This window comes from Sinocyclocheilus anshuiensis, unplaced genomic scaffold (assembly GCF_001515605.1).
Source record: "Sinocyclocheilus anshuiensis isolate Anshui unplaced genomic scaffold, SAMN03320099.WGS_v1.1 scaffold86, whole genome shotgun sequence".
NCBI lineage: Eukaryota > Metazoa > Chordata > Actinopteri > Cypriniformes > Cyprinidae > Sinocyclocheilus > Sinocyclocheilus anshuiensis.
Window position 1 is genome coordinate 842564 of NW_015547662.1, and position 27051 is coordinate 869614.

General features: G+C 36.5%; 1 protein-coding gene across 3 annotated transcripts in view; it reads right to left on the reverse strand.

The window, feature by feature from the left end:
• Window positions 1-27051, reverse strand: part of LOC107702327 (rho GTPase-activating protein 7-like) — a 101853-nt gene that overhangs the window by 21025 nt on the left and 53777 nt on the right. The window contains exon 1 of one of the 3 annotated variants that reach the window (XM_016504607.1): window positions 6935-7248. The exons of the other annotated variants lie outside the window; for them this stretch is intronic. Coding sequence (XP_016360093.1) covers window positions 6935-6947 — 13 coding nt within the window. The 5' untranslated portion in view covers window positions 6948-7248. Of the gene's footprint in view, window positions 1-6934; window positions 7249-27051 lie in introns of those variants that run through there. 3 annotated transcript variants of the gene reach the window in all.

Here is a 27051-nt window from a genome sequence, read left to right on the forward strand (position 1 = left end):
GCCCCCCAACCCCCGCCCCCCTACCCCACATGATTACAATGGGCCGCTGTCACACAGGTGCCTTTCTGACACCAAAGGTAAGTAAGGCTTTCTAACCAGAGATGGCAACACAAAAATCACAAAAATCGAGACGTGTGGGATTACTGGGGTCTTTGCTCAGGAGAAGTGTCTAAGACAGCGTTTCCCAACCCTGTTCCTGGAGGCACTCCCAATACTACACATTTTCGAACTCTTCCTAATCAAACACACTTGAACAACACATCAGCACATTAATAGAGACTCCAAGACCTGAGAAGGATGGGTTAGAAAATGGAAACATCCAAAATGTGTACTGTTGGGGCACCTTCAAGAACAGGGTTGTGAAACACTGGTCTAAGAAACGGTAGACGTCAGCAGAAATATTCACTTAATCTCTTGAAGAAACAGTTGAGATATTAAAAAGATTTGATTTGAGACTTTACTTTCCTTCGGGTAAATTAGTAAGACTTAAGAGTAAACTCGCTAAGCACACTAAAGGATACATTCATCACAGCTGTACACCCAAAAGACACTCAAACATGCTGTCTTTATGAAGATAGATAAGTATAAACACACTTGAGCAGTTGTTTCACACTCTATCACACTGCTGGATGTCACGCAGATGAGCTCAGGCTGTTGACACTGTATTTTCGCTATCTCAGCACTCAAAGCAATACACACATCCGTGCTTAATGTTCGAATATGGGCCGCGAGCATAGAGTTGCGCACGTCGCATCCTGTGTTCTCCCCGCAAGTCTGTGCGGATCCCCACGCCAGGCGCGACCACACTTCCCTTGCCCTTCCGAGGCCGACGGGAAGCCAACAAGAACAGCTCATTCCACGGTTGCTATGGACACTTTGGAGGACACACCTTCTTTTGTTCAAGGCCAGATAATGGAGGCCTTTAGCGACAACACAAACACAGAGAACGCCTTACATCCTGTTACACACACACGGATTGTTGAACATTCGACCTCAGAGAGAATGTGAAATAGGTTGAAACACTCCAGTAAAGTAAACAGCCTTTGATTCTTTCTTGATTGTAAGGTACATGCGTTTATATTTAAAGGAAACGGTAAATTTTAGTTACAAACACATCAGATTGAGTAACTGAACTAACATTGTGTTGAAAGACAGATTGACGTCAGTATTACTTCACAGAGTTGGATGTTCTAGCACTTTCTCCTCTTAATATGACACACAGCATGTTTCCAAGCCAAAAAAATAAATAAACATATCCCAGAAGGCCTACATATGTCATTATTTCATAGATGTTAATTATTACGCAAGTCATGGGTCACCTAAATTAATTTAGCAACAGCTTACAAACTAATATACATAGTCATTATGGAAAAAAAGTGACATAACTGAGAATTAAAGTTAAAGTAAGCCATTTGTTGACCGATATGTTTTTTTTTTTGTAGATCTCATGCTGGTGGATGGTCGATATAATGCTGATATGTAATAATATATAAAGACAGAAGATGAGATGTACAAAATAAATAAATAAAATTGTTGGCTCAGTGGTAGAGCACTGCATTAGCAGCGCAAAAAATCGAGGGTTCAATTCCCAGGGAACACACATACTGGTAAAAAATGTACAGCCTGAATGCACTGTAAGTCGCTTTGGATAAAAGCGTCTGCTAAATGCATTAATTATTAAATTATATATACATACATTTTAGCTGTGCAAAAGAAAAAAAAGCCTTTCCTTCCTTTTCTCTGAAAACCACACTCTTTCGCCATATAGTTTTGATTTAGTGTTTTAAAACAGTGCAAAACAAAAGGGAACCAACAGTCATCACCGTCCCCTCCCATCTCTCTTCCTCTCTTTATCAGCCTTAATCTACAATCCATCTGCTTCATATCTTGGTGCCAGCCATCTAGTGGATGCATGACCTGCGACCTCTGCAATGCCACGGTGACCTGAGTTGAGCACACAGGATGTCTGGGCGGCATCCGTCACAGAAATATGTACCTTTGTGTGTTTTCTCCTTTTATCAAAGTGTACAGTATTCACTCCACCTAATGCTTCTGTTTGTATCAAAGGAATGAAATTTTGATTTATGTTGATGAGAGACAATGGAATAAAAAAAAGAGACAGACAAGACAAAGAGGCAGACTACAGCCTCCAGACCCAGAGAAAGACGAACAGATGTAATCTCTTCGGAGAACATCCCTATGAACCCGGCCAAAGTTAAATGCCTGCTAGCTGAACCTTCTTTGCCTCTTCTAAAATTAACCTTCCTCCTCCCTTTCTTCTTCCTCCTCTCTTCTCTCTCCTCCTCTTCCTCTTTTTCCTGTCACAGGAAGTTCTCACAATCGCTGGCCGATGGTTCCTCAGCATGGGAGGGAGGAGGTGGAACCTGTGTGTATGAATGTGTGTGTGTGTGTGTGTAAGCGAGTTTGTGTAGTTAGATCTCTCTGCTATGAAAGCAGAATCCAACACTCTTAAAAAGAAAGATACCAAAACTGGGTTTTTGTAACCATGCCATAGAAGAACCATCATGGCTTCCCTAAAGAACCTTTCCGTGATCAGTTCTGTTCTGTTTTTTTCTTAGCATGAAAAACATTTTAATAATTTGAATAACTTTTTTCCCCCACTATAAAGAATATTTTGAACAATTGAAAGGCTCTGTGGATATTAAACGTTCTTCATGAGCTCAATACAGAACTTTTATTTTTAGGTGTGACTGTGAACCCAAATTAATTTTGTAGCCTGGTGTCAAGTATATGTGGGTTAATTTGAAGGCTTTTTGAATCTGTAAATGGTGCTATTCTACTTAAAGAGGCCCTGTTTCAAATGAATAGCAAACAAACATCAATATCTAGCCTTTGAGTGGAACTACGAGGAATTTTTTTTCAGCAATTAATGTGACCTGATGTCCTATTTGCTAAACTGCCTGCAAGACACTGGGCTCTTTATCTTTCATCCTTCCACACATAGACTTTAAATCTGCATATCAAGAGCAGTCATACATCATTTGTTGAGGATCACGCATATCATATTTTGGCATGGCCTTCTACAGACATATGGGGGTAGAGAGGGAGAGTCAGGTAGCTCTGAAAATGAGAAGATCCCCTCCATCTGGCCACAAACACAGGGGATCATGGGGTTACCCCATCACCACCGCCACTCAACACCACTATCCCAGCCACCTACACACTCTTTGGCCAGATGGGTCCATTTATGTCTGTCTTTAGATTTAAACATTAGCTATCACTGACCTGGAGCTAGCTTGGCCAGGTCTGGTGACTGGCCACTTTGTGCAATGCAAGGCTGATCTCAGGTCAGATGATTAGATACGCTCAATGATATGCCACCCTATCCATTCCATCTATGATCAAAAGATTACTTATAGGAGGTGAAGAAAGAGAGAGCCTCCTCTAATATCACAGGGGGCTTTTTAAGCACCAACTGGTCCTAAAGCAACAGCAACTAGTTAAAGCGTTTAGCCTTACATAGACTAAAGCCCAGCAATCAGACATACATTTTTATATGAAGGCTTCAGTGAATTTGGAGCCATGTGGAGCGTTAAGAATGTGTGTTTGAGTCTGAAGGCTCTTTACATGTATGCGAGTCCATCATGCTCATGCACCAAAAACCATGATTGTAGATTATCAGGAGTTCCATATCAACTTCAAAGTGACATGTTTTAAGCATGACATTCTTTTCTTTGACTCCTAACTGACCTGCTTACTGCCTTATCACCTGAAGTTAACATGACCTCAAGTTTATCGACCTCTGCCAAACTAGAAAATAAAAATTTCAGACACAGAATCTCCTACAACAACATAATACTTTAAAACATTGTATTCTTTTTAGGAATGCAAAAAGGAGGTTGTAATTCTGAGCTTGGCAAACGGTCTGAGATAAATTCTGCAACTGAATTCGCTCTTTTATAGTTATGGGTTATTGTAACTGTAAACTAGCTAATCATAAAGATGTTTTAAATAAAACAGCTTTATAAGTTTTAGATATATTTAGTCAAGAGAGATATGATTTGTGATGTGTAAATCTATAAATAAGGAGATAATGTCAGTATTTATCCTTTAATTGTTGGTCCGATACTGATCCTAACAGAAAACAATCAAGCAGAGAACTGTTGCTATGGTGACCTCCTCAGGCAATCACGACTTATGCTGGTTAGTGTCCATTTAGCGCATTCTGGCTAACTTTTAATCTAACTTTGGCTATTGAATTTACAATCTATTTTTGTTTACTGGAGCGCTGTTTAAAAACACTGCAAAAAAAAAACAAAAAAACACTGGACATAGTCAAAAACCCCACTCCTCTACATGAGAAAAGATGCAGGAATGCGCCTTCAGAGAACAGCAGGTTCTCCACGCGCTCTTTGGCAATGACAGATTATAGCAAAACCTCCCCCAATTCTCTGCATTTAGACTGAATGAAAACACAGACCAACACTGACGAAATCTTATCTCCGAACTATGTGAAATCAACGCAAAATCAATGGAGACGGGTCGAGATTACGGTAGCGCGTTATCGGACAGCCAGGAGCGCCGGTGTTTTGACGAATAATGCTACCTATCAGATTATGCAACCAACACTGTATTTATCCTACGTGTAAGGGTAGGTTTAGGGTTGGGGTAGGTGTACATGTTAATAAAGCCTCACACCTTATTAATATCATGCTGGAAGCAAAATCTGATAGGTAGCACTTTTCGCTATCGAAAATCGACAAATCGTCAGAACACCGTTGTACCGACGAAACATGCTACCTATCAGATTGTGCTATCAAAAATATATTTGCATTGTTTTAAGTAGGGATGTAACGATTAACCGGGAGCCGGTTGAAAATCGATTCAAATAAGTGACGATTCAAATCGGTTGAGATGCTAAACAAATCGCGATTCAATTAGGGGTAGGAGTTTATATGAATGTATGTCTGAGGGTAACTTACTGTCTTTAGAAAAGTTTAGATGGTATTTTTTCTTTTCATCTTGCCTCTGCATAATGCATATTAAAGTTTATAAGTGCAGCGCTGCTTTGTTTACAGCAGAAATTAAGGAAACACTTTAAGCGCCATCTGCTGGCAGAGGGTGAATCTGCGTCTCGTTCAGCTCTCTGCTGCTTCTGTTTCATGCAGATATTTTTTATGTATAGTTTCACAAAACTGAAGTCAAACCATTCTGTTTTTGCTTCAAATTTCGAAATTATACAATTTAATTTAGATTAAAAACTGCTCATGTTGCATGTATGCAGCATCTTTGTTTGGATCATGATTAAAATGCAGTGGTTGCCTCTAATTTTAAATGGAAAGAGCACAGACAAAGCCTTATTTTGTTTATATGAATATATTTATTTTATTTGTCTTATTTATTTTATTTGGGGCTTGTTTTAAAATGTAAATTTTGTTTTGTTATTTACATTTACATTATATTTAAATTTTGTCATTTAGCAGACGCTTTTATCCAAAAACTTACAAATGAGGACAATAGAAGCAATCAAAACCAACAAAAGAGCAATAATATGCAAGTGCTATATTAGTATATTATTATAGTGTTATATTTCAATTTCACAAAGAAACGTGCAGCATTTGTCCAAGCAATAATAAAAGGACACATTTAATTTATAATTTGTCAAATCATTAATATATCATTAATATATTATATATATCATATAATTTGTCATTTAGTAAAAAATAAATAAATCGTGAATCGAATCGTCAAATTAAAATCGTGAATCGAATCGAATCGTGAGTTGAGTGAATCTTTACATCCCTAGTTTTAAGGGTAAGGGTATAGGGACGGGTAGGTTTAGGGTAGGGGTAGGTATGGACACTAAAAAATCCTCAAACCACATGAATAAGATGCTGGTAGCACAATCTGATAGGTAGCATTTTTCGCTATCGATTTGTGCTACCTATCTTTTTAATGGGAGGTAGCACAATCTGAGCGGGTAGCACAAATCGTCAGAACACCGGCAGCGGGTGAAATGTATCTCACGCACCACCCAAATAATTGCACTCTTAAACTTTAGGAAGAGATGAAAATCTAAAGCGGAATAACTAAGAGAGAAGGAAATTATATAGCACTACAATCATTCCATATTTAACATACCATTTCAGCTTCTTAATCTGTTATAATTATTCTTCACTGACATGTACTCTAGAAATGCACCCTCAAATGAAAATACAAACAAAAATACTTAATGACCATTTTAAACAGTTATTTATAATGTCCATTAGCCTATCATTCGTTGTTGGACGATGATGCTAAAATGTTATAACCGTTGTTATATGGCTGAATAGTGACTCTTGAATTGCAATCAGCAGGGTTCGAACCTGCAACCTTTCGGATACCAGTTCAGCTTGTTTCTTACAAATGCTACAGGAACTAAAATAGACATAGCTACAAGTTAAATCCATAAGCAATATAATGCAGTAGCTGTTACAGGCAAATGCAAAATACAGACTGAAAACTTCTGTCAGGCATGGTCTGAAGATTATCTGACTGAAATGTGTAGGATAATTATTACTGATATCAAACCTTGTTAGTATACCGTGCTAGTTTGATATCAAACCTTGTTAGTATAGGCTACCATTTACACAGCATAAACAACAGGGATAAATGTAGATCTTCGATATGTTATTATGACTGTCACCACTCAAGTCAATAATTCAAACTATTTTTGCTGTCGTTTAAGCACATCTTAATATGTCATATGCCATGTCATTCATATATGGATTTAGCAACATCTAATCTAATAATCCATATTGATTCTGGTGGCACCAAATGACAAAAGTTTAAAACGGCAGTTCAAACGTGATTCGTTGGAATGGACGTTGCGTCTAAACGGCTTAAGAAAAAATAAACTCAATAGACAAACAAGTTTTCTTAAATAATTAAAGTTATTTAAGCAATGAAGCTATTATAAAACATAAGTACTTACGAGTAAGGATCATGTTTTGTTTTCTATAAATCGCGATAGCCCCGCTGCGATATGCTTCACGAGTCCTCTTCGTTTTATTCCAACATTACAGCGAAGCTCTTGTGGTATTCCAATAAGAGGTGAATTCGCAAATAATATTATATATATATAAAAAAAACTAGTTCCTCCGAGCTAAATAACGTTTATAGAAGGTCCAAAGACCAAATAGAAAATAAATAAATCCATGACTGATTTCCTTTCCTGTCTGCTCAGGGGAAAAAATCCTCACTCCACCGGAGAGAACTGTTTGAAACGCCTGTGAACGGTCTGGCCCGCGTGTGAGTGTGAATGAACAGACTGATTCACTGTTTAGGAATGGGAGGCTGGGAGAAGACTCCACCTCCCCGCCCAGGACAGCCTCAGGTGGGCTTTCGCTGCTTTAGACGGGGAGGTGGAGCTACTATTCCATTCCCAAAGCCTAGCCTACTTTACTGGCATGATTGTTTACAACCGAGACTGTTAGCCTTCCACAGAATTATACACACAATAAAATCAGTGACAGGAAGAAAATGTTAATAAAAATGTATAACTAGTAAATTAAACATTCAACAACACACTAGCCTATATCACAAGAAAAAATGCACATTAAGATCAATAACATACAACGAAAAATTAATTGACTCTGTTCTTTTAAAAGAATACAAAATTAACAAGTGTAATCCGATTCAAATAACATAAAATCAAGAAAGAAAAAAAAAGTTGCAGTCGTACTGAACGAATCCCTTGTTGAACCGATGTAACTAGTAGCCTAATAAACTGAATAATTGCAAATCGTTAAAACGCGTTTTGATTTCATATAAGGCTATTCATTTAATGTACAGAAGAAAACGTGTAGGCTATTGCGCAATTCTTGTACTGGCAGTAAAGGGGAAAGTGAGGTTCTCTCAATTCCATCAGTGTCACCTCTTGTCATCTTCACTACTTAGAGCTACAGAAAGCGACATTTCATTTAGGACTAACAGTTAGCCTACGTTCAGATGCTCCTAGAGGAATTCATACCTCGATAAGCCACACGCAGCCGTAGGCCTATAGCCTACATTAAATGAATAGCAGCTCAAATGATAAAAAAAATACAATGATTATAATACAAAATTAATAAAAAAATAAAGATATACAAAAATGACTGAGAGGAGGTGCAACCAAAAATGAAAAAAAAACAAAACATATCAATTGAAAAAGGTGCAGTTGCAATCAAACTTTATTGATTAAAATGACGTTTCGGCCGTTATAAAGGCCTTCATAAGATATCATATATATAATTAAAAATAAAGATAATCATAACCTCTTGTGCGCATAACGCATCACCGATTTAATTCATTCACGTTTAGTTAAAGTTTGCTGAAAAAATAATATACAGCAAATCAATCTGATTTTGAATCAATCAGTTTTTCTTTCTTTCTTTCTTTTTTTTTCAAGCGGAATCTAAATCATCCAAAAGTGAGAGTGAGCTGAAATACTGCTCATTTGGCTGTATGACATTGTTTGGTACTTAACTACTTTAAACTGTAATTAAAATGGCGCGCCGTTAGCATATCATTAGAAGTCTTCATTCAGGAGTGGGGCCGTCTGAAAGCCGCTATTGCTGGACATGATGTTGTTAAAGGGGAAGACAATGAGTCCCTTCTATGGTAATTCCAACAAGACATCAACAGGCGTCCCTGATCCTAGTCTCTTCCCGCACGCACGCACGCACGCACGCACGCTCGCTCATATATGCAACGGTGCAAAAACCCTTACGCCTATGGAGAGTCCCCATAAACAATAAAAACAAACCTGAGTGTGTGTGTGTGTGTGTGTGTGTGACAATTAAGGGTCAATTTTTCGAAATTGAGATTTATACATCATCTGAAAGCTAAATAAATAAGCTTTCCATTGATGTATGGTTTGTTAGGATAGGATAATCTTTGGCCAAGATGCAACTATTTGAAAATCTGGAATCTGAGGGTGCAAAAAAAATCAAAATATTGAGAAAATCGCCTTTAAAGTTGTCCAAATGAGGTTCTTAGCAATGCATATTACTAATCAAAAATTAAGTTGATATATATATATATATATATGTCCAGCATAATGTACACAATTAAAAGAATGAGAAGCTCGCAGAATGAGAAAACCTTGAAGAATGAGAAAGTAGTGCACTACATAGTTATTACATATCATCATAATGTTGCTTATTTAATTCAGTACTGTTCAGTTACAACCTTGGACATAATTAAAAACAAAAATGTCCGCATATTGATGGAATTTGTGTAAAATATATTTTGTTGTGTCTCAATTCATCATATATTATGTCATTTTGAGTCTGCAGCAGAATAGTAGGCAAAATTTGGGACATACTTATCATTATTGTGTCTTTAACAAGTCACTCTGTCACTTAGTTATGTGCATCCTGTTAAGGTTTAAAATGCCATGTCAATCACAGTTAACATCCTCCACATTACATTTCATTTAATTTGATACCATATCAGAGAGAAATGATGTAGCATGTTGTAGCATGTCTACTTATGTGTTTGCATAATGATTTAAAAGTTAACGACCAAAGATATCTTTATAAAAGTTCATAATGTTGTTGCAGATGAAATATAATGCGGGTAGCATTAAATATACTTTTTTTTCATCAGGTTAGATGTTGATCATTGATCACTCAAACCTCAGACCTCTCTACACAACCGTCGGTCTCGCATGACCACCATGTTTGCTTGTTTGTTTAACACTGTTTATTTGTGTTTGTAGTTCTGAACGGCTAACACACAATGGGTTGTGGGCAATAACAGTCATTAGAGTGTGCACAGATCTGCTCTTCAAACTTCCACCAGAAATGGTAAACAATCCAGGTACCTTTGGAATACTCGTTTCAACATACTACGATTTGGGACAGACTATTTCTAATTTCCGATTTTAGGATGGATAGTATGTGAATCGGGACACAGCATTTGATTGGAGTCACAGAGGAGAATCATGGTTGAAAATTGTATTGATATTCATCCAGAGATGTAAAAGATGCCTTTTTGATGCATGTGAAAGTTTTTTTTTTTCTTGTTCTTGTCTTGTGAAGGCACATTTCACTGAAAGGTAAAAAGTTTGCATCCCTGTTTATCTCACTCCCTGCATTGTAACACACAAACCTCCTATACAGTATGCAAAAATACCTGAATTACTGAATCTGCAGAGATTTTGAATTGTATAATCAGTGCATGCTATCCCAAAAGGCCATAGGAGCTGAGAACCTGAAACATACACATTTTACATTATACATGTTATATACTGATTCAAAAAGTATGGAATATGCTGACCATAATCTCTGCAGTTTCTCTTGTCTGGATCTGTAAAACAGTGTGGCGTGTGTCTGACTCACAAGGAAAAACTTATGCAGTATTACCAGGGCAATTGCCTTTACTTGTGGAATCTTTATCTCAGCCTTTATTCTTCACTCTCCAGAAATTCAGCTGTATTCAGACATGCCAGAGAGAATGAGTGAGAGAGACGTGTGTGGTTTTGGAACTGACTCATCAGATTCATCACTTTTTTCCTATCTCTGTCTGTTATTTTTATGTCTGCCCCTCCTGTTCTTTATTCACAGTCTGGTAACACAAAAAAAAAAAAAATGTTTCACAGATTGTTTCAGCTGTTTTTGTCCATATAATGAAACAAAACAGCACTGGATCGCACTAACTTTCACTGAATAGGACGGACGGACGGACGTTAAAATAAAAAAAAAATAAACAACTTTTAATTTTCTTTGAATTGAAAAAAAAATGAATGAATCATTCAATGAATGAATCAATATTTAACACTTTTTCAAAATCCGAACCTGTGTTATACAGAAGAAAGTAAGTCATATAGATGTTTATAGATTTACCATTAGGATAAGTAAATCATAAAACAATTAGCTTTTTTGGATGAACTATTCCACATTTTGTGTGTGTCGGCAATAACCCAGACAATGGCTACTACACTTAAAAGTTCACCCATGGTTTGAGCTGAAATCCCAACTGCTAAAAATGTGCACAGAAAAGGAAATGGAAATGGCCTGAACTGAAATTATATTTTGTGGACATTATATTTAGCAGGGTGCCATTGCAAATTAGAGGAGCATATAAGAGACGCCACCCTAGCACTGTCTGAAGTTCACTGGATCCTGTACTACTTCTACTCCCACAATGCTTTGCCTGTCACAGAAACAGAAAATATGATCACCACTGAGGATTTAGAAGTTAGTATTTTTATGTGAGTGTGACACCTTTATTTCTATACTGGTTCATCCAGGCTATCTAGTTTGGGTTAATTTCAGTTCTTCTATATACTAAAGGCTGTAGTATAAATGAATACTTGAATGCATCTGTGTGCATGCTTCACAACAAACCACTACAGTAAATCCCAAAGTAGGGGCGCTACAGAAGAATAGAACTGTTATTATCAGCTATTTATAAACCAGCACAGGCTCAAAACAATCAGAAATAGAACCGAGCAGGTGTGAGCATGTGCATTTCTAAGCTGTGGAAGTAAGCTGATGTATTTTTGTTTGCGATTGTGCATGCTAAACAAATGAGGACCTTGTGCATTAGTACATACTGTATTTCACCAGACCACATAAGCTGGATATGTATGTACAGAATGTGCCAGTTTTAATATCCAGAGGATAAAAACAGGAAAAAGCCACAAACACACACTGGTACCTCTTGCCCTGTTCTTACTGACACATTCAAGCCTCTTCCTCTTCCACACAAACACACCTACACTGACAGCAACAAAGGTACACATACACACATTTCCTAATTCTAAAATATATATTTTTTTTCTTTTCAACAGATACATTGTCAATTCTAAAAGATATCTCAAAATAGCTTTTTTTTTTTTTTTTTTTTTCAGGCTCCATTATATTACCTTTACACTATAGATCCTGAAATTGTAATTTATGTTTACTTGAAATATATTTCTAAAGTATTACATTTTTTTTTTTATTATTTAAAGGTCATCCAATAACACTTTACAATAAGGTCTCATTTGTTAACCTTAGTGAACAAACTAACCTTAACGAACTAGCAATGAGCATTATATTTTCATAGCCTTTATTAATCTTTGTTATTGTTAGTTGATAAAAATACAATTGTTCTTTGTTCATTAACGAATGTTAACAGATAGAGCTTTTGCTCTATATTAGCAAATGTTGAAATTAACATCAACTAGATGAATAAATTCTGTAGAATAATTGTTTATTGTTAGTTCATGTTAACAAATTACACTTTATACTGTAAAGTATTACCATCATTATAATCCAATTAGATTTTAAAGTAAATAGCCACAGTTCAGTCCAATGTTTACAAATATTAATACATTAATATAATTTGTACAAAGGAATTCAATAATAAAAAACAAATAAATAAATAATTTCATTATACACCGCTGTTCAAAAGTTCGGAGCCATAATATTTTTTATGTTCTTGAAAGAAGGCTGCATGAAAGTAATATTGTGAAATATTATTAGAATTTAAAATAAATGTTTTCAAATTTAATATATTTAAATTTTTGAATGCTATTTATCTTTTAATGTTATTTTCTAAATGTATTTCTGTGATGACAAAACTGAATATTCAGCAGGCATTATTCCATATATATATATATAAGGCAAGGCAAGGCAAGTTTATTTATATAGCACATTTCATACACAATGGTAATTCAAAGTGCTTTACATAAAAGAAATGAAAAAAAGAATAAAACAAATAAAACAAATAATCACAACAATAAAACAAGGAATTTAAAACTTTGAGAATGATTTAAAAATTGATTTAAGAGGTTTAAAATGAATTTTAAACAGTTAAGAAAAGAAAATGATTATGCATAAGAGGCATTAGTGTACACAGCTGTTATGGAGATATATACAGAGTGCAGAGATGGAGGACTTCTGGCTCTCCTCAGAAGCTGTCTGGAATCCAAGAGGCCCTGAGGGAGATTGCTGAGATAGACTCTCTTCAACATGGACTCAATGGATTTCGACTGAGATTCTGAATATTTGCTCATAATGGGGTTTAAAAGGTGAATGTATGTGCTAATAAGCATGTATACGGTAATTTATGTGTATGCATGTGTTGCAATGCCACATGCGTGTCCAGAAAATGGCCAACAAATGTTTAGCGGTATACCAGCGGCAGTATTCACAGGCCATCAGCCGGCAAGAGATGAGCCAGATATGGCATTCACTCAAGAAACATATACTATACTGTATCTGTTTAAGCAAGTCGTTTAAGGTTACAGCTTACTTTGTATTTCATTGAAGTTAGCAACTATGGGAGGGAAAATTTTAATGTTTATGCATTTTTACTTGATATATTTGAGAAATGTTATTAATATTTATTAACAATATTGTTAAATCCATATTTGAGCTGTATGTCTTGGCAAACACCACCATGTACACCAGAAATACTTTACCTTCTACGGTATTCAGGTGTGAATCGCATAAACCACTGTCCTCCACAGGTCTACTTTCCAACTGCATTTGCAATGCTTTCAAGCACTCCCAAAGTAAGCCATTAGCTGAGTTTAGTTGATCTGATTTACAGATCAGTTTTTCCTCACAGTTTTGCGGGCACATGACAGAGAGAGAGAGGAGAGTGTGATGCATCCAAGCTTTTCGTCCAATAACATGCTGACGTGCAACAAGGGTGAGCCTCAAAATACATGATGTGCCCAAACAGAGTTCACCTAAAAAATTATATTTGCTGGAAACTTACTCATCCTCTGGCCATCCAAGATGTAGATGAGTTTGTTTTGTCATCAGGACAGATCATTCACAGAATCCACAAATATTCTGCAATACTCCAGTCCATCAATTATCGTCTTGCAAATCAAAAAGCTGCATATAGTATTATATATTATACACAAAAGTTCAACAAAGGTGTCAGCATTACAAATATGATATCGCTTATTATTTTAACTTTCTTTTCTTTTTTTTTATCAGAATCACAGTAATTAGGGGTTACATCAGCGGCAATGTATTCCTAATGACGCGTCTAACAAGCCAAGATCAGGACATCCTGTTGTTTACAGAGTCATTTACTCATGACCGCAGTGATCTACCAGATAATATTCTACAGTAGACAGCCTTGCTAAATTTAGTTAACGCCAGTAACTCAGTAGACAGTAGATTCGCAATCACCACAAGAACGGCAGCTTGATTTTCTGCTGTAGCAGTGGCAATATTAAGATAACAAGCAAACCAAAATGCAGTCATTTGTGAGATTTTAAGGGGAGCACATCATCTGGTTTATCTTTGTCTTGTGTGACTAATGCGCTTTCATTAGCTAGCATTTCAAAGCAGATGTCATGCTTCAGAAGTGTTATACGGCTGACTAACACTCAGACAGATGGGCAGAAATATTTTTTGGCTGTGATTTCATAGATTGTGATTCACGTGGATTCCTATCACTGGCACAGCAATGCACAGCTTTAGTTATGTGAAAACTTGGCCAAGGTATGATGGAATGTGTTGGCTGCCAAGCATGTGCCAGTCGACAAACTATGATTGTGAATAAGTCACGGCCTTGGGCGAAGATATCTTACAATACTGCTTAAATAAACATCAACAAAGTAGTATTCACATACAGGTTAAAATTTGCAACACTGGCTCAAAAAAAAGTAAGTACACTGTAAAAAATTAAGTGTTAACCAAAATAAAAGTAAGCAAAGTAGATGTGTAAATGCCTTCACATGAGTGTTTATTCACACCATGCATTTTAACTAGCTCAACCAGCAAGACTTCCCAGGTCAGTCAGCTTCACTGGAAAGATCATGCTAGTTGACCCGCATTTTTGCAGGTGTAAAGCATGTTTATACTGGTCTACAAGCCAAACCAGTGTCATACCTGTCCTAACTAGCATGGAAATTTAGGAGGACAAATTTAAGGAACTATATAAATAGGACAAGCGAAGTAGTCAGAGAACTGTGAAATACAAGCTGACTTCCATTAACTGGGAATTTTGGGAACTTTTGGTGCAGCAGATGGGTACAGGACTTATGGTGGAGGCAGCATATGGTCCGGGCTGCTGCACTGACAGACAGTGGATTACACAGCCCGAGCACCTAACCTTAACTTCCTTGACCTTCGACCCTGCACTGAACTTTCACCTCAGATGAAGCATACTGAACCACCAGCAGCCATGTCCAAACCAGGTGGACAGAAGGAAGGAATGTGGCTTAAAAAAAGAGAGCATTGTTGTAGAAGTGTCATGCCTATGCAAGTGGTTCCAAAAGCACTGTTGAAAATTAAGTTCCATATTTTTGTAGGTATTTATTTATAATACTGTAGCAGAAATGACACATTCATTCATTTAAATCGGTAAGTCCAATCAACTCACACTTTTAACAGATCATTCGATTAAACTGAGAATTGCAATCTCATCTACCCAGCTTCATATAACTCAAAATTTGTATGACTTTTGTCCCACAGAGTACAAAAATAGTAATTATCAATAAAAGTAGTAATATCCAAGCTACTCTTTTGCATATAATGAAAATTCATGATCACTTGCTGACAGACAATAATAATAATAATAATAATAATAAATATAGCTGCAAGCAGCGATTTCCGGGGTTCAAGCAGTTAAGGCATTTAAGCACATAAGGAAAAAGATTTTGTGTTAACATGGCTGTAATCACCTAAATCAATGATTAAAAATAATTTATGCAAATGCAGGTAATTTACCAAAGAAATATGATGATTTTTAACAGTTATGACTGTTATAGCGCCACCTATGGTCCGATCACCCTGAAACTTTGCATGCTTCTTAAGAGTCAGCAGTCACATGTTTTCACCAAGTTTCGTAAAGTTTTGAGTTTTCGTTTAGGTTTTATAGGCTTTGGGGTATATGTAGCCACGCCCCTTTTCTAAATGACCCCGTTATAGCTCACCAAAGGACAAAATTCAAAATTTATTTCATAATTATTGATCTAGAGAGTCCAGATGATATTACTGCAGTGGTTTGATCGAGATTGAGCGAAAAACCTAGGACTAGTTCGCAAAAGTAGGTTTTTAACATATTCGTGAATAATAATGAACGATTTGATTGACAGCAAAGGTTCTTGAGGCAAAGTTGTGCATTATGAGGAGATCTATCCAATGATATGCATATTGTGTGGATATGTGAAACAACACGTGATTACAGAGCCAAAAAAACTTGTTAGCGCCAACTAGTGGCCGATTTCTTTCAAAATTGTTACAGACCTTTAAGGCCCTGAGTTGAACATGCCCACCAAGTTTCGTTCCGATTGACCTCTGTTAACCTTGTTTAATAGGTGCTTAAATTTGTTTGGCCAATGGCGGCCATGTTTTTTGAGATATGCAAATGTCCTCATAGACACTTGTGCAACTTTGGACCAAGACGCTGCATACCAATTTTCAAGTCGATCAGACCAATGGTTGCCTAGTTATAGCTGAATTTATGTTTTTTTTTTCTGTCTTATAGCGCCCCCAAGTGGCAGAGCTGCGTATTTTTTTTATTTGCCCAAAGATTAAGCTCCTACATATGTGTACCGAGTTTGGTGAAGGTATCTCATTCCGTTCAAGAGTTATACTTAAATTAACATTTGGCTAACGTTAGCATAGAGGCTTCTTGGCGTACTGTTTCGCGCAAAAATCGAATTATCAACTTTTTTTTGATAATTATTGATATTCAGTGTCCAGCGAATATTTCTGCAGTGGTTTGGTTCCGATCGGGTGAAAAACCTCGGACTAGTTCGCAAAAGTAGGTTTGGGATATAGGTCAATTTTACGGAAAAAACGTGCGTCGTAGAGAAAATCTGTCTAACTCCATAACATTTTTGAGTCTACGACAAAAGGTGTATGAGTTAGGGCCAAAAATGTCTGAAATTTTATTTTTTTGCGCTGTAGCGCCCCCCTTTGGCCGATTGGGGTGAGCCTTTGTCAGAATGTCCCCTCAGGGAGCTCTACCTTCTGGCCAAGTTTCAGCTCTCTAGGTCTTACGGTTTGGTCTGCATGATCAGTTTTAGCGGAGAAAATAATAATAAAAAAAATCCTTACAATTACAATAGGGTTTCAGCACTGCGTGCTTGAACCCCTAATAATAATACAATTAGTCATTGTGTTTTGCAAAAAGCAATAGAGACCACAAAAAAGTCAGGAATGACATCAGAGGAATTAGGAAGCTAAACATGACTCAAATGACTGAGTATTGATTTTGTAATACACAAGCAACATGTAATGCCTTGGATGTTGGTTTGGTTTGTCAGACATCACTAGTTTCCTGTGTCTTTTTATGGTGCTTAATAGACCATGCTTGAGTCAGGAGTTGACAAATAGGTCAGGTAATAAAACATGTCTTGGTGCTGCCAGCAGAATTAGCTAATTTATTTCACAACACCCTTGACCTAGCTCACTCCAAAGTGCTTTAAGAAAGAAAGAGAGAGTGAGGGTGAAGGATGTACAGGAGCTCCTGTAGGTTCATCAACAGGACAGAGACAAAGCGAGCGATTGACCTCACGTCCGTGTGGGTATGTGCGTGTGTATGATGGGGGACTTGGTCCCCCTTTAGGGCATGTGTGTGAATGCTCCTCTTTAACTAGAAGTGAGAGTTGGGTGGACCCTGGAGTTTGGGTATTTCTTGGATTTTCTTAAGAGGTGGGGCCAGTCAGTGGGCACAGAGAGGACCATTGAAGAGAGACTTTTAGCACATGTTTCAACATAGGTCCTCTTAAAATTCTAACAAGTATCCATTGGTAAGTTTTAATGACCAATGTCCTTATTGCTCTGCGGGAGGTGCATGCGGATCTTAATCTTGTGGCCCACGTCAAGCTGAGGGCTCTTAGGAAGGAATCTATGGAATCCTATTGACTGAGATGAATAAACAAACACATTATGTGCAAGAGGATTTGATTAAAGAAGAATGACGCAAGTCAGCCCAGGTGTTACGGCCCACTCTTTGCATTCCCTAAAAACCACTAAAACCACTTATTTTGAAATACTTTCTCACTCTGTTTATCACAGTGCATGTTAGAGAGCTTCTATATATGCCTGAAATTGTACTCAGGGCTGGATATATTCATGTCTAATATTTGCTTGACCACATTCTTTAACTGTTTATATGAATATAACTGAACATATTGCTAAACTGGCATGCTTAGTTATTTCGAGCAGCGGTTTTCAAACTTTTTAATGCCAAGAACCCCCAAATGAAAGAGAACTCCTTCTGAAGATATAAAGGAAGCATTTATACTATGTGAGAAAAAGTGTAATATTATAAATATAGCACGTTGTTTCCTCATTGTAGCTTTTAAAAGTAGCTTTTATAAGTTTTATTAGCTTTTATATTGTCATTGTCATTTATATTTTCATTAATTACTTGCAAATTATTAAATTATAAATAAATTATAAAATATTTACTTTGCATAAGTTAACAGCAGAGGCGGACAGTAACTAAGTATATTCACTTGAGTATTGTACTTAAGTACACTTTTTGAGTATCGGTACTTTACTTGAGTATTATTTTTTATGGGAACTTATGACTTTAACTTCACTACATTTGAAAGACAAATATTGTACTTTTCACTCCACTACATTTCTATGAAGGTCGTCGAAGTAGAAAGTCGTTACTATGTAGCAGCTTTGAAAGTCAGTGGGTGGTTTTTTTCTTCTCTAAAATGTGACTTTATTTTTTTTTCAGACAGTTTATCAGTGATCACTCTTGTAGGGCTACATGAAGTGATTTCCCAGCATTTTTTGTATACTGCTACAGTTGTGTTGTTGGGTTTTAAAACAGGTTTGATTTTGTTTCTTCCTTATCACTCTGTATTTACAGGATTTCACTGTCCACTCTGTTCAAATGGGATTGAATGGCTACACATAGATGTGACTCAAGTAATGGAGTTGAGTACTTTGTCCGCCTCTGGTTAACAGCATTGTTTATTCCACCCGGTATAAAATAAAAATAAATCAAAATGTCGGACAGGAAGTTCGGCTGATTATGGCAAAATTGGCATCTACATTCTCGGCATGACCCAAAGAATATATTGAGACCAGTTTCAATTAAAATAGGCTAATATACTCAAAAGTTATTAGCATTTTTGGAAATTTGGTTATTATGGTTTGACTCAGCATGCTGCACCGAATCTAAAAAGATCAGTTTTGTGATTTTTTTGGTCAAATTTTTCAGAAGTTTTAAGCCAAAATAGCCATTTTCTGTGCCGAAATTGTGCAGGTAGCCTCAGGTCATGGTTATTATAATACATACCAAGTTTGGTCTCAATACGCTAAACTGTTGCGGAGATACAGCCTCACATAAATTTTTGCCTGCTCTTCATCAAATTCGTTCACGCGTTATTCGAGAGCGGTTTGACTAATCAACTTTGAATTCCGTAACTTTTGCCAGCATGGTCTGAAGATGATCTGAGACAATTTTGCTGAAAATCAGACAAACAGTCTAGGACAAATTCGGAAAAGTAGGTTTTTCGAACCATTAAAAATTGCGAAAAATCTTGACCAGTAGAATTTTACATTTTGGTGTCCATTTGAATCCGCATGAGCCAAGGAATCAGAGGAAAATAACTTAAGTGCAACTTTGGACAATTGTTGGCTCTAGAGGGATTGAGATAGAGACTCCAAATTTGCTATGGTGACAGATCAGACTGTCCTCTATCTGTGTGCCAAGCAAGCGGTTCTATGGGCTGCCATAGACTTCCAGAGTGGAAGAGAAGCATACTAATAAGAATACCAACGGAAACAATAGGACAATACAGTGATTCAAACTGGTGGTCCAGGAATAATAATAATAATATATTATTATTATTATTCCTGGGCCACCTGTTTGAATCAATGGGTGTCATCACTGGATAAGAACAATTACTGCAGTTATATATATATATATATATTTTTTTTAAATAAAGCATTATCCTCATGATGGACTTCCCTGGTACTACAAACAGAACAATCCCTAGTTACAAAAGAGCCAAGCCGATAACCAAAACCCACAGAAGTGCATTCTGTTGCTGTAAAACATCCAAACTTGCTGGCAAAACTCCACGGGTGACAAAGTGAAAATATGAGCTCAATTCCCATGAGATGAACTGCTATCTGCATCCCCTTCTCAGATCCCAGAATGAATGGCATCTTCTCACTGCAGCCCAAACAGCGTTGAAATTCTTTAAATGGTTGGACTATGAGTAATATTATTAATTCTTACACTAAAACACCAACATGGATGGCTGCTCCTCAGATTTATCACAGTATTTACCAGCTTCATCACTCTAGCTTAAAAATAGATCTCAAGAACCATTCACACTCCTTACGTCATGGGCTGAGAGAGGTCAAGATTGCTTAAAACAAATAGGCATGTGACTGTCTACATTATCCATCTCAGACTAAGAGGAAAGGCAGTTCCAACAAGATTTGTCACCATCTTAGAACTCAAATCTCAAGAGCAAAACAATTCAATTTCAGTCAGACAAATGTCCTTTACACTATTCCAAACTTTATCACAGCGGATAACCTTTCTAAACATCCATGCAGCAACAAAATCAATATCACCCCCATGGACCATCCCAAAGACAAAGTCTGGATAAACATTTAAGTTTCATTAACTCATAGAAGCCTAAATAAATGGGTAGAGATGTGAAGTTCTAGATGTTCTTCAATCTTTTCTATTTAGTTTATAGTTCTAGATCCCTGAGTCAGACTTAGTGCTAATACCATCCAGCTGCAGTTTTGAAGCTATCACAACAGAGACTCCCACTTAACTTCCCAGCCCCCAACAGATTGAATTCCAGGAACATCTGGAGTGACTGACCCCAAGCTAAAACATTATAGCGGTGTGGTAAGGACCACAAAGCATGAATAGTTGCACCATATAGAAAGAGATTTCCCTTGACAAACTCAGAAAAATTGTACAAAAGCGGTCATTGCGGTGGAACCCTTTCAAAAGGTAAACCTTTGTATCTTATCTAGCCCTTAAGACTGCATATTAGTAACTTAATGGTATTAGTACCATTTGAAAGGGTACCGACCAGCGACAGCGTTTATAGCCTTTTTTCTGAGAGTGAGGGCTAAATAACCCTAAATAGGACATTGCGTTTCCACTTAGTGCGATTATCAGTTTGCAATGGCTGTGATTCCGTTAAATAAATATGTGTGAAGTGCAGAACTGTGTACTTTTACATGCGAGCACCTCGTGATCAGTTCCTCAGCGCCGCTTACAAAAAAGCTTTACATTTGAAAATGAAGACAGCTTAAATTTCAATACTGAAATGTTATAGTTGCGATGTAAAATATTTATTATTGTTAATTATATATATAATAATTCACTGAATGCTACTTAACTGAATGATACAACATTTGTATTGGATTGATACTGACATATATGTGGATTTGTCACCGATATTTATTTCACAAGTTATAGTGTTTGATTATATACCAGGAATGCGTTCAGCTGGTCATGTGATCCAGTCATGTGATTGTCTTTGCAAATGGTGGAGACCGTGAGGGGGGACCAGCCTTATGTAGAATAAAAAAAGTTTAAAAACACATTGCTTGAAACCTTTATGGAATACATATATAATGCATTAAAAATATTTTTAATGGATTAATTATGCCTTGTAATGCAGCCAATAATGCATCTCATGAATAAATGAAACCACAGTTATAATACATTACAATAATTATGTGTTCATTGTTATATCTTTTGCATTATGCATTAAAATACATGACAAACAACAAATTTCAAGTCTAACAAGGAATCTGCGAATATTATAATACATTTGAATATTGCTTATATTTATTTATAAAAAGATATAATGCATTACAACTTATGGATACCCTTATAATGCATTCTATAAAAAGGCTTAGAGCAAAGGTGTTAACAAACACTTTCTCTCATCTCATGTGAGTGTACATCTAATTACACTTGTCTCAGTAATATGAGACATCATATGATTTTCTCAATGCAGTCACAATGCTTGGAATTACATTTATGCAGTATACAACAGAACAGAGGCATTATTGAAGTCGGGTCGCAACAAGCATGATGCTGTAAGAACATCATATGAGGAGTCAAAACAGACCAAAATGGCTGCCTTTATAGATTAACTTCAAGATTAATGTGCTGATCATTATGGCATAGGAATGCAGGTAACCATGGTGACCACAAACAAACAAATAACAACATATGGAAACATTATTAATGACTTTTCACATTCACGCCGGAAGCATTTGAACTGTATCTGCTGGCTGTCACATCTTCTCATGCTAGATCCTAGAGCCTTGAAGAAAAGTCACGAGAAATGTTTAGAGAAAAATACACAGAGACTCAAAAATAATGATTGTTTATCATAAAGCCTGCCATACAATTTATGTTTTTTTTTAAGCTTACGGTGAGATAACTTTTCCAACTTTTACTCAAAACAGATGCTAGGTCATGTGAAATGGCCCCTCAAATAGGACATAAAAAGAGCTGTGCGTGTGTTCAGAGTGACAAAGTGTTTGGTTTATGAGCCAGATGCACTCCAGCAAAGACTGAGATAAGATTCCACCTCACTGGCTGCGCATGTTCTTCAGTAATGGTGCAGAAACCATCACATACCTACCTACACACACACACACACACACACACACACACACACACACACACACTCGTGTTAAATAGTGTCAGCACTACATTCGGGCACTCCATCGCCCCTATTATTACCTCCATCATTACAGCACCGCTGAGGTCATGTGTCAAAGTTCACCCGACAGGGTTCACGTCTCGGGGGTGACACTGCGCTGCGGTGGCTTTCTGAGCCTCTTGTCAGGACGACACTTAGTCTGTGACCTCAAGGTCAGAGGTTAAAGGTGACGGTGACACCACCCTTATCAGAAAGCCTCAGATGCTGAGAGTCTACCCTGAGGAGGAGAAGAACGGGCTTGGACAGTAAGAGAGATAGACAGCTGTTTGAGAGAGATCTGGAAAATGGAGGCCTACCAGGGAAGCTTTTTTGGGGGCCACGCCAATCTCAATTCATTTCATCTCTCCGTTTCTTCCATCCTTTCTTCCTTTTCCCTGCTTTTTCGGAAATAACAACAGTAGGTGAGGCCAATTTGTCTCTTTTTAATCTCAATCTGTTTCCCAACCCTGACTTCCTGTTTTGGTAGCTCCACAAGAAAAATATTACTGTAGCAACATATTGTCACGCAGTCTTTGGATGCTATCATATGTTTGAATGATCCTCGAAGCAAAGAAATGGGTTATGTTTTATTATATACACATACAACTGGATTTATATTCTACATCCGTTTGTTGCAGCCCTCAAAATTTTCAGCAGCCATTACTCCAGTCTTCAGTGTCACATGATCCTTCAAAAATCACTCTATTATGCCGATTTGCAGCTAAAGAAACTTCTTCTTATTATCAATGTTGAAAACAGTTGTGCTGCTTAATATTTTTGTGGAATCTGTGCTATATTTTCTTCTGAGATTCTTTAATGAATAGAAAGTTTAAAAGAATCAGCAATCTTTGGATATTATCATATGTTAGAATGATGCAAAATAAAGAAATGGGCTTTCACATGATCCTTCAAAAATCACTCAATTATGCCGATTTGCAGCTAAAGAAACTTTTTCTTATTATCAATGTTGAAAACAGTTGTGCTGCTTAATATTTTTGTGGAATCTGTGCTATATTTTCTTCTGAGATTCTTTAATGAATAGAAAGTTTAAAAGAATCAGCAATCTTTGGATATTATCATATGTTAGAATGATGCAAAATAAAGAAATGGGCTTATGTCCTATTATATAAACAATGGATTTACATGATACTACAGTTAGTTGCAGCCCTCAAATTTAATTGGCCAAGCAGTGTTCTTAATACTGATAGTATTATCTAGATATTATATTAAAATATTATTCTAATATCTAAAATATAAATATTGAAATTATACAGATATTTTTTGAGCCCCTAACACTACCCGTGCATGTTAACCATTCTATAAAATATTCAAGATTTGGGACAAACCTGACTTCAGTAATTAATTAAATAATGAATTAATGAATCCAGAAGTTGTGGAATACAGAGCATGAATAGAACACTTATTATATTTTATGGTGCTTTGCCATTTTTTGGAGCTGCAGATTGGACATTCTGCTTACAAAAACCCTTAAAAGATCAATTTGTGTTCAGTGGAAAACAGAAAATATTTATTTTGAGTGAGCGAGTGATTTGACCCTAAAAGTTCGCTCTAGAGTCTCTCTCTCTCTCTCTCTCTCTCTCTGTCTGTCTCTCTCTCTCCAAGCAGACATAAGCACATTATCCTCCGTCACTTACATAGCCATCTGTGTTTTCTTTTAGTGTCTTTGTGAAAACAGTATCTGACTGTATCTGTTTCCTCAGTTTTTGATGGAGTAGGTCAGATCACTAGTTAATTATTTTTGTGAAAAGCCTCTAGGAACTATGTAACAATGCTTTTCATTACTGTAATTTAAGGGTATTTAATTTGTCTTTGCATTGAACTCCCTTACGATACCAAATACAGATCAGCTGTCTGCTAAAACTTTCATTAAACTAAAAGCTTTTTCAACACGAATGAAGAAACGTCTGACCTCGAAAGCATTCCTGTGGCATACCAAATCATAAGACAATCTCATCACTTTTTTACTGCCAGGTTTTTGCCACATATTTACATATTTTGATTAAATTAATGGTGGGGGTGTTAAAAAAGTTTGGGTTGGGTGTGGTATACGAGTTTGAGTAACAGATCTCCCACTGATATTAAATTGGACAGAGAGGCTTTTGGTAAAAATAATCTAGGGTGGATGGGTGTTTGTTTTGTCTCAGCAGAGAATATATCTTTACAGACAAAAGCAACTATTGCTATTTCTGAAATATCTACAGTATATTAGAAAGTTGTGGTTTTGTATTTCTCCACAACCTTTGAATACTCGAAGGCTCTGAGAAAATGTATATATTTATAAAAGCTTGAAGGAAGTCTCGTATGCTCACCAAGGTTGCATTTATTTGATCAAAAATACAGCAAAAACTAAAAAAATTGTGTAATATTATTACAATTTTAAATAATAGCTTTCTATTTCAATATATTTTAAGATGTCATTTATTCCAGTAATGGCAAAGCAAAATTTTCAGCAGTCATTACTGAAGTCTTTAGTGAAAAAAATTGTGTAATATTATTACAATTTTAAATAATAGCTTTCTATTTGAATATATTTTAAGATGTCATTTATTCCAGTAATGGCAAAGCAAAATTTTCAGCAGTCATTACTGAAGTCTTTAGTGTCACATGATCATTTTTTAGGATATTATTTTCCTATTTTAGCAGCTTTGTGCACAAAGGTTGTTTGTATGACACAATGTATATTCTTCCTGACCGTCAACACGCGCACACAGTATCTGGTTGTCAGTTGAGACCGCAAAATAATCATTAACATGTAAGTCAACTTCAATGCTGGAAAACACAATTCAGACTGTCTCTTGCCAAGAGCTTTTTTGGCCAGATGTCAGAAATACAGGTTACCCCTGGGATGTGAATTTTGACAGGTGTCACTGATAATATCTTTAACCCGTGACAGCCGTAACATTAAGACATAGATGCTAATAGCCTGGTGTCTGGTGCATAAACCAATAAAGAAAGTAGGTTGAAGTTTGTAAATAAGTGCTTTTTCCTAGAAACTGCTGGCAATTACCTTCCACTGACTGTCACTTAGAGAGCAGAAAGCCTTAATCTAATGAAGTAGTAGGCCAGGTCATTATATTATACTATATTATATATATGGAGGGTTCACAACCCATAAGCAGATACAGGATCAGGCACTCCGACAGATGAGCACACATATACTCAAATCTCTAAATGTTTAAAAAGACATATACAGCATCTTGTACAAAACTCCACTTCCTCTTTTAATCTACCTAAAGTTTTTCTACTGTCTGCTGTTAGCATGAATTAGATGAATGTTATCTATGAATGTTAGCATGATAGATCCTTATGGAGATTGGCTCACAGGCCTTTCAAGACCTTAGCAAAGTAAAAATGCGGCTCCACGTCTCATGTGCTGCTGAGATGTTAAACTATGGCGCTTATATGGGTGGCGCAGGTACGAGTCCAGTCTGCAATGCTAACTGATCCCAGAAATTTTAAATAATTATGCAAACAAAGGGCATATAGTTCAATGCTTACAATAAAGTACTGTAAAATACTATGGTACGGTGAAAATAACAGATGGTAATATCATGGTGTTTTGAAATTCGTGTACATACTATTTACATGGTACACCATACTATAGAGTTTCATATAAATACCATGGTACATGAACCACAGTACCCTATTTCAAAATACCATAGTATAACCACAAATATGCACAAACAAAAAATATTGAATAACTACTATTTTTTTGGAAATGTTTCTACCATGATGTTCTTGGAGGTGATATGGAGTATCATATAAATATCATGGTACATGAACGCAAAATACCACAGTATTAACATATGATACCACCAAAAGTCACTTTCAAACAAAGCAGCTCTGTGATGGTCATTGTGGCGAATTCATCTGACCAACCTGAACATGTTGAGAAATCTGCAAAGGGAAATATTTCACCCTCACTTTAAATGTCTTATCACATGGATTTTTTTTTTTTTGTACTTTTTTGTAAGGGTCATATTATCATGGTACACATCCACAAACATGGTATTATCATGTTAAAGATAGTAATACCATTGCACTGTTTATTTTAATGGCATCCAAATGCCTGCACAAGACTGCACTACTGGAGACACAGCAATCTCACTAAATAACTTTCACTTATCATTAACACAGATATGTGTGAGAGAGAGAGAGAGAGAGAGAGAGAGAGAGAGAGAGAGAGAGAGAGAGAGAGAGAGAGAGAGAGAGAGAGAGAGAGAGAGAGAGAGAGAGAGAGAGAGAGAGAGAGAGAGAGAGAGAGAGAGAGAGAGAGAGAGAGAGAGAGAGAGAGAGAGAGAGAGAGTGCTGATGATAAGGACAGAACACAGGTTTAAGGCCATATGCGACCCTGGACCACAAAACCAGTCTTAAGTGTCAATTTTTCGAAATTGAGATTTATACATAATCTGAAAGCT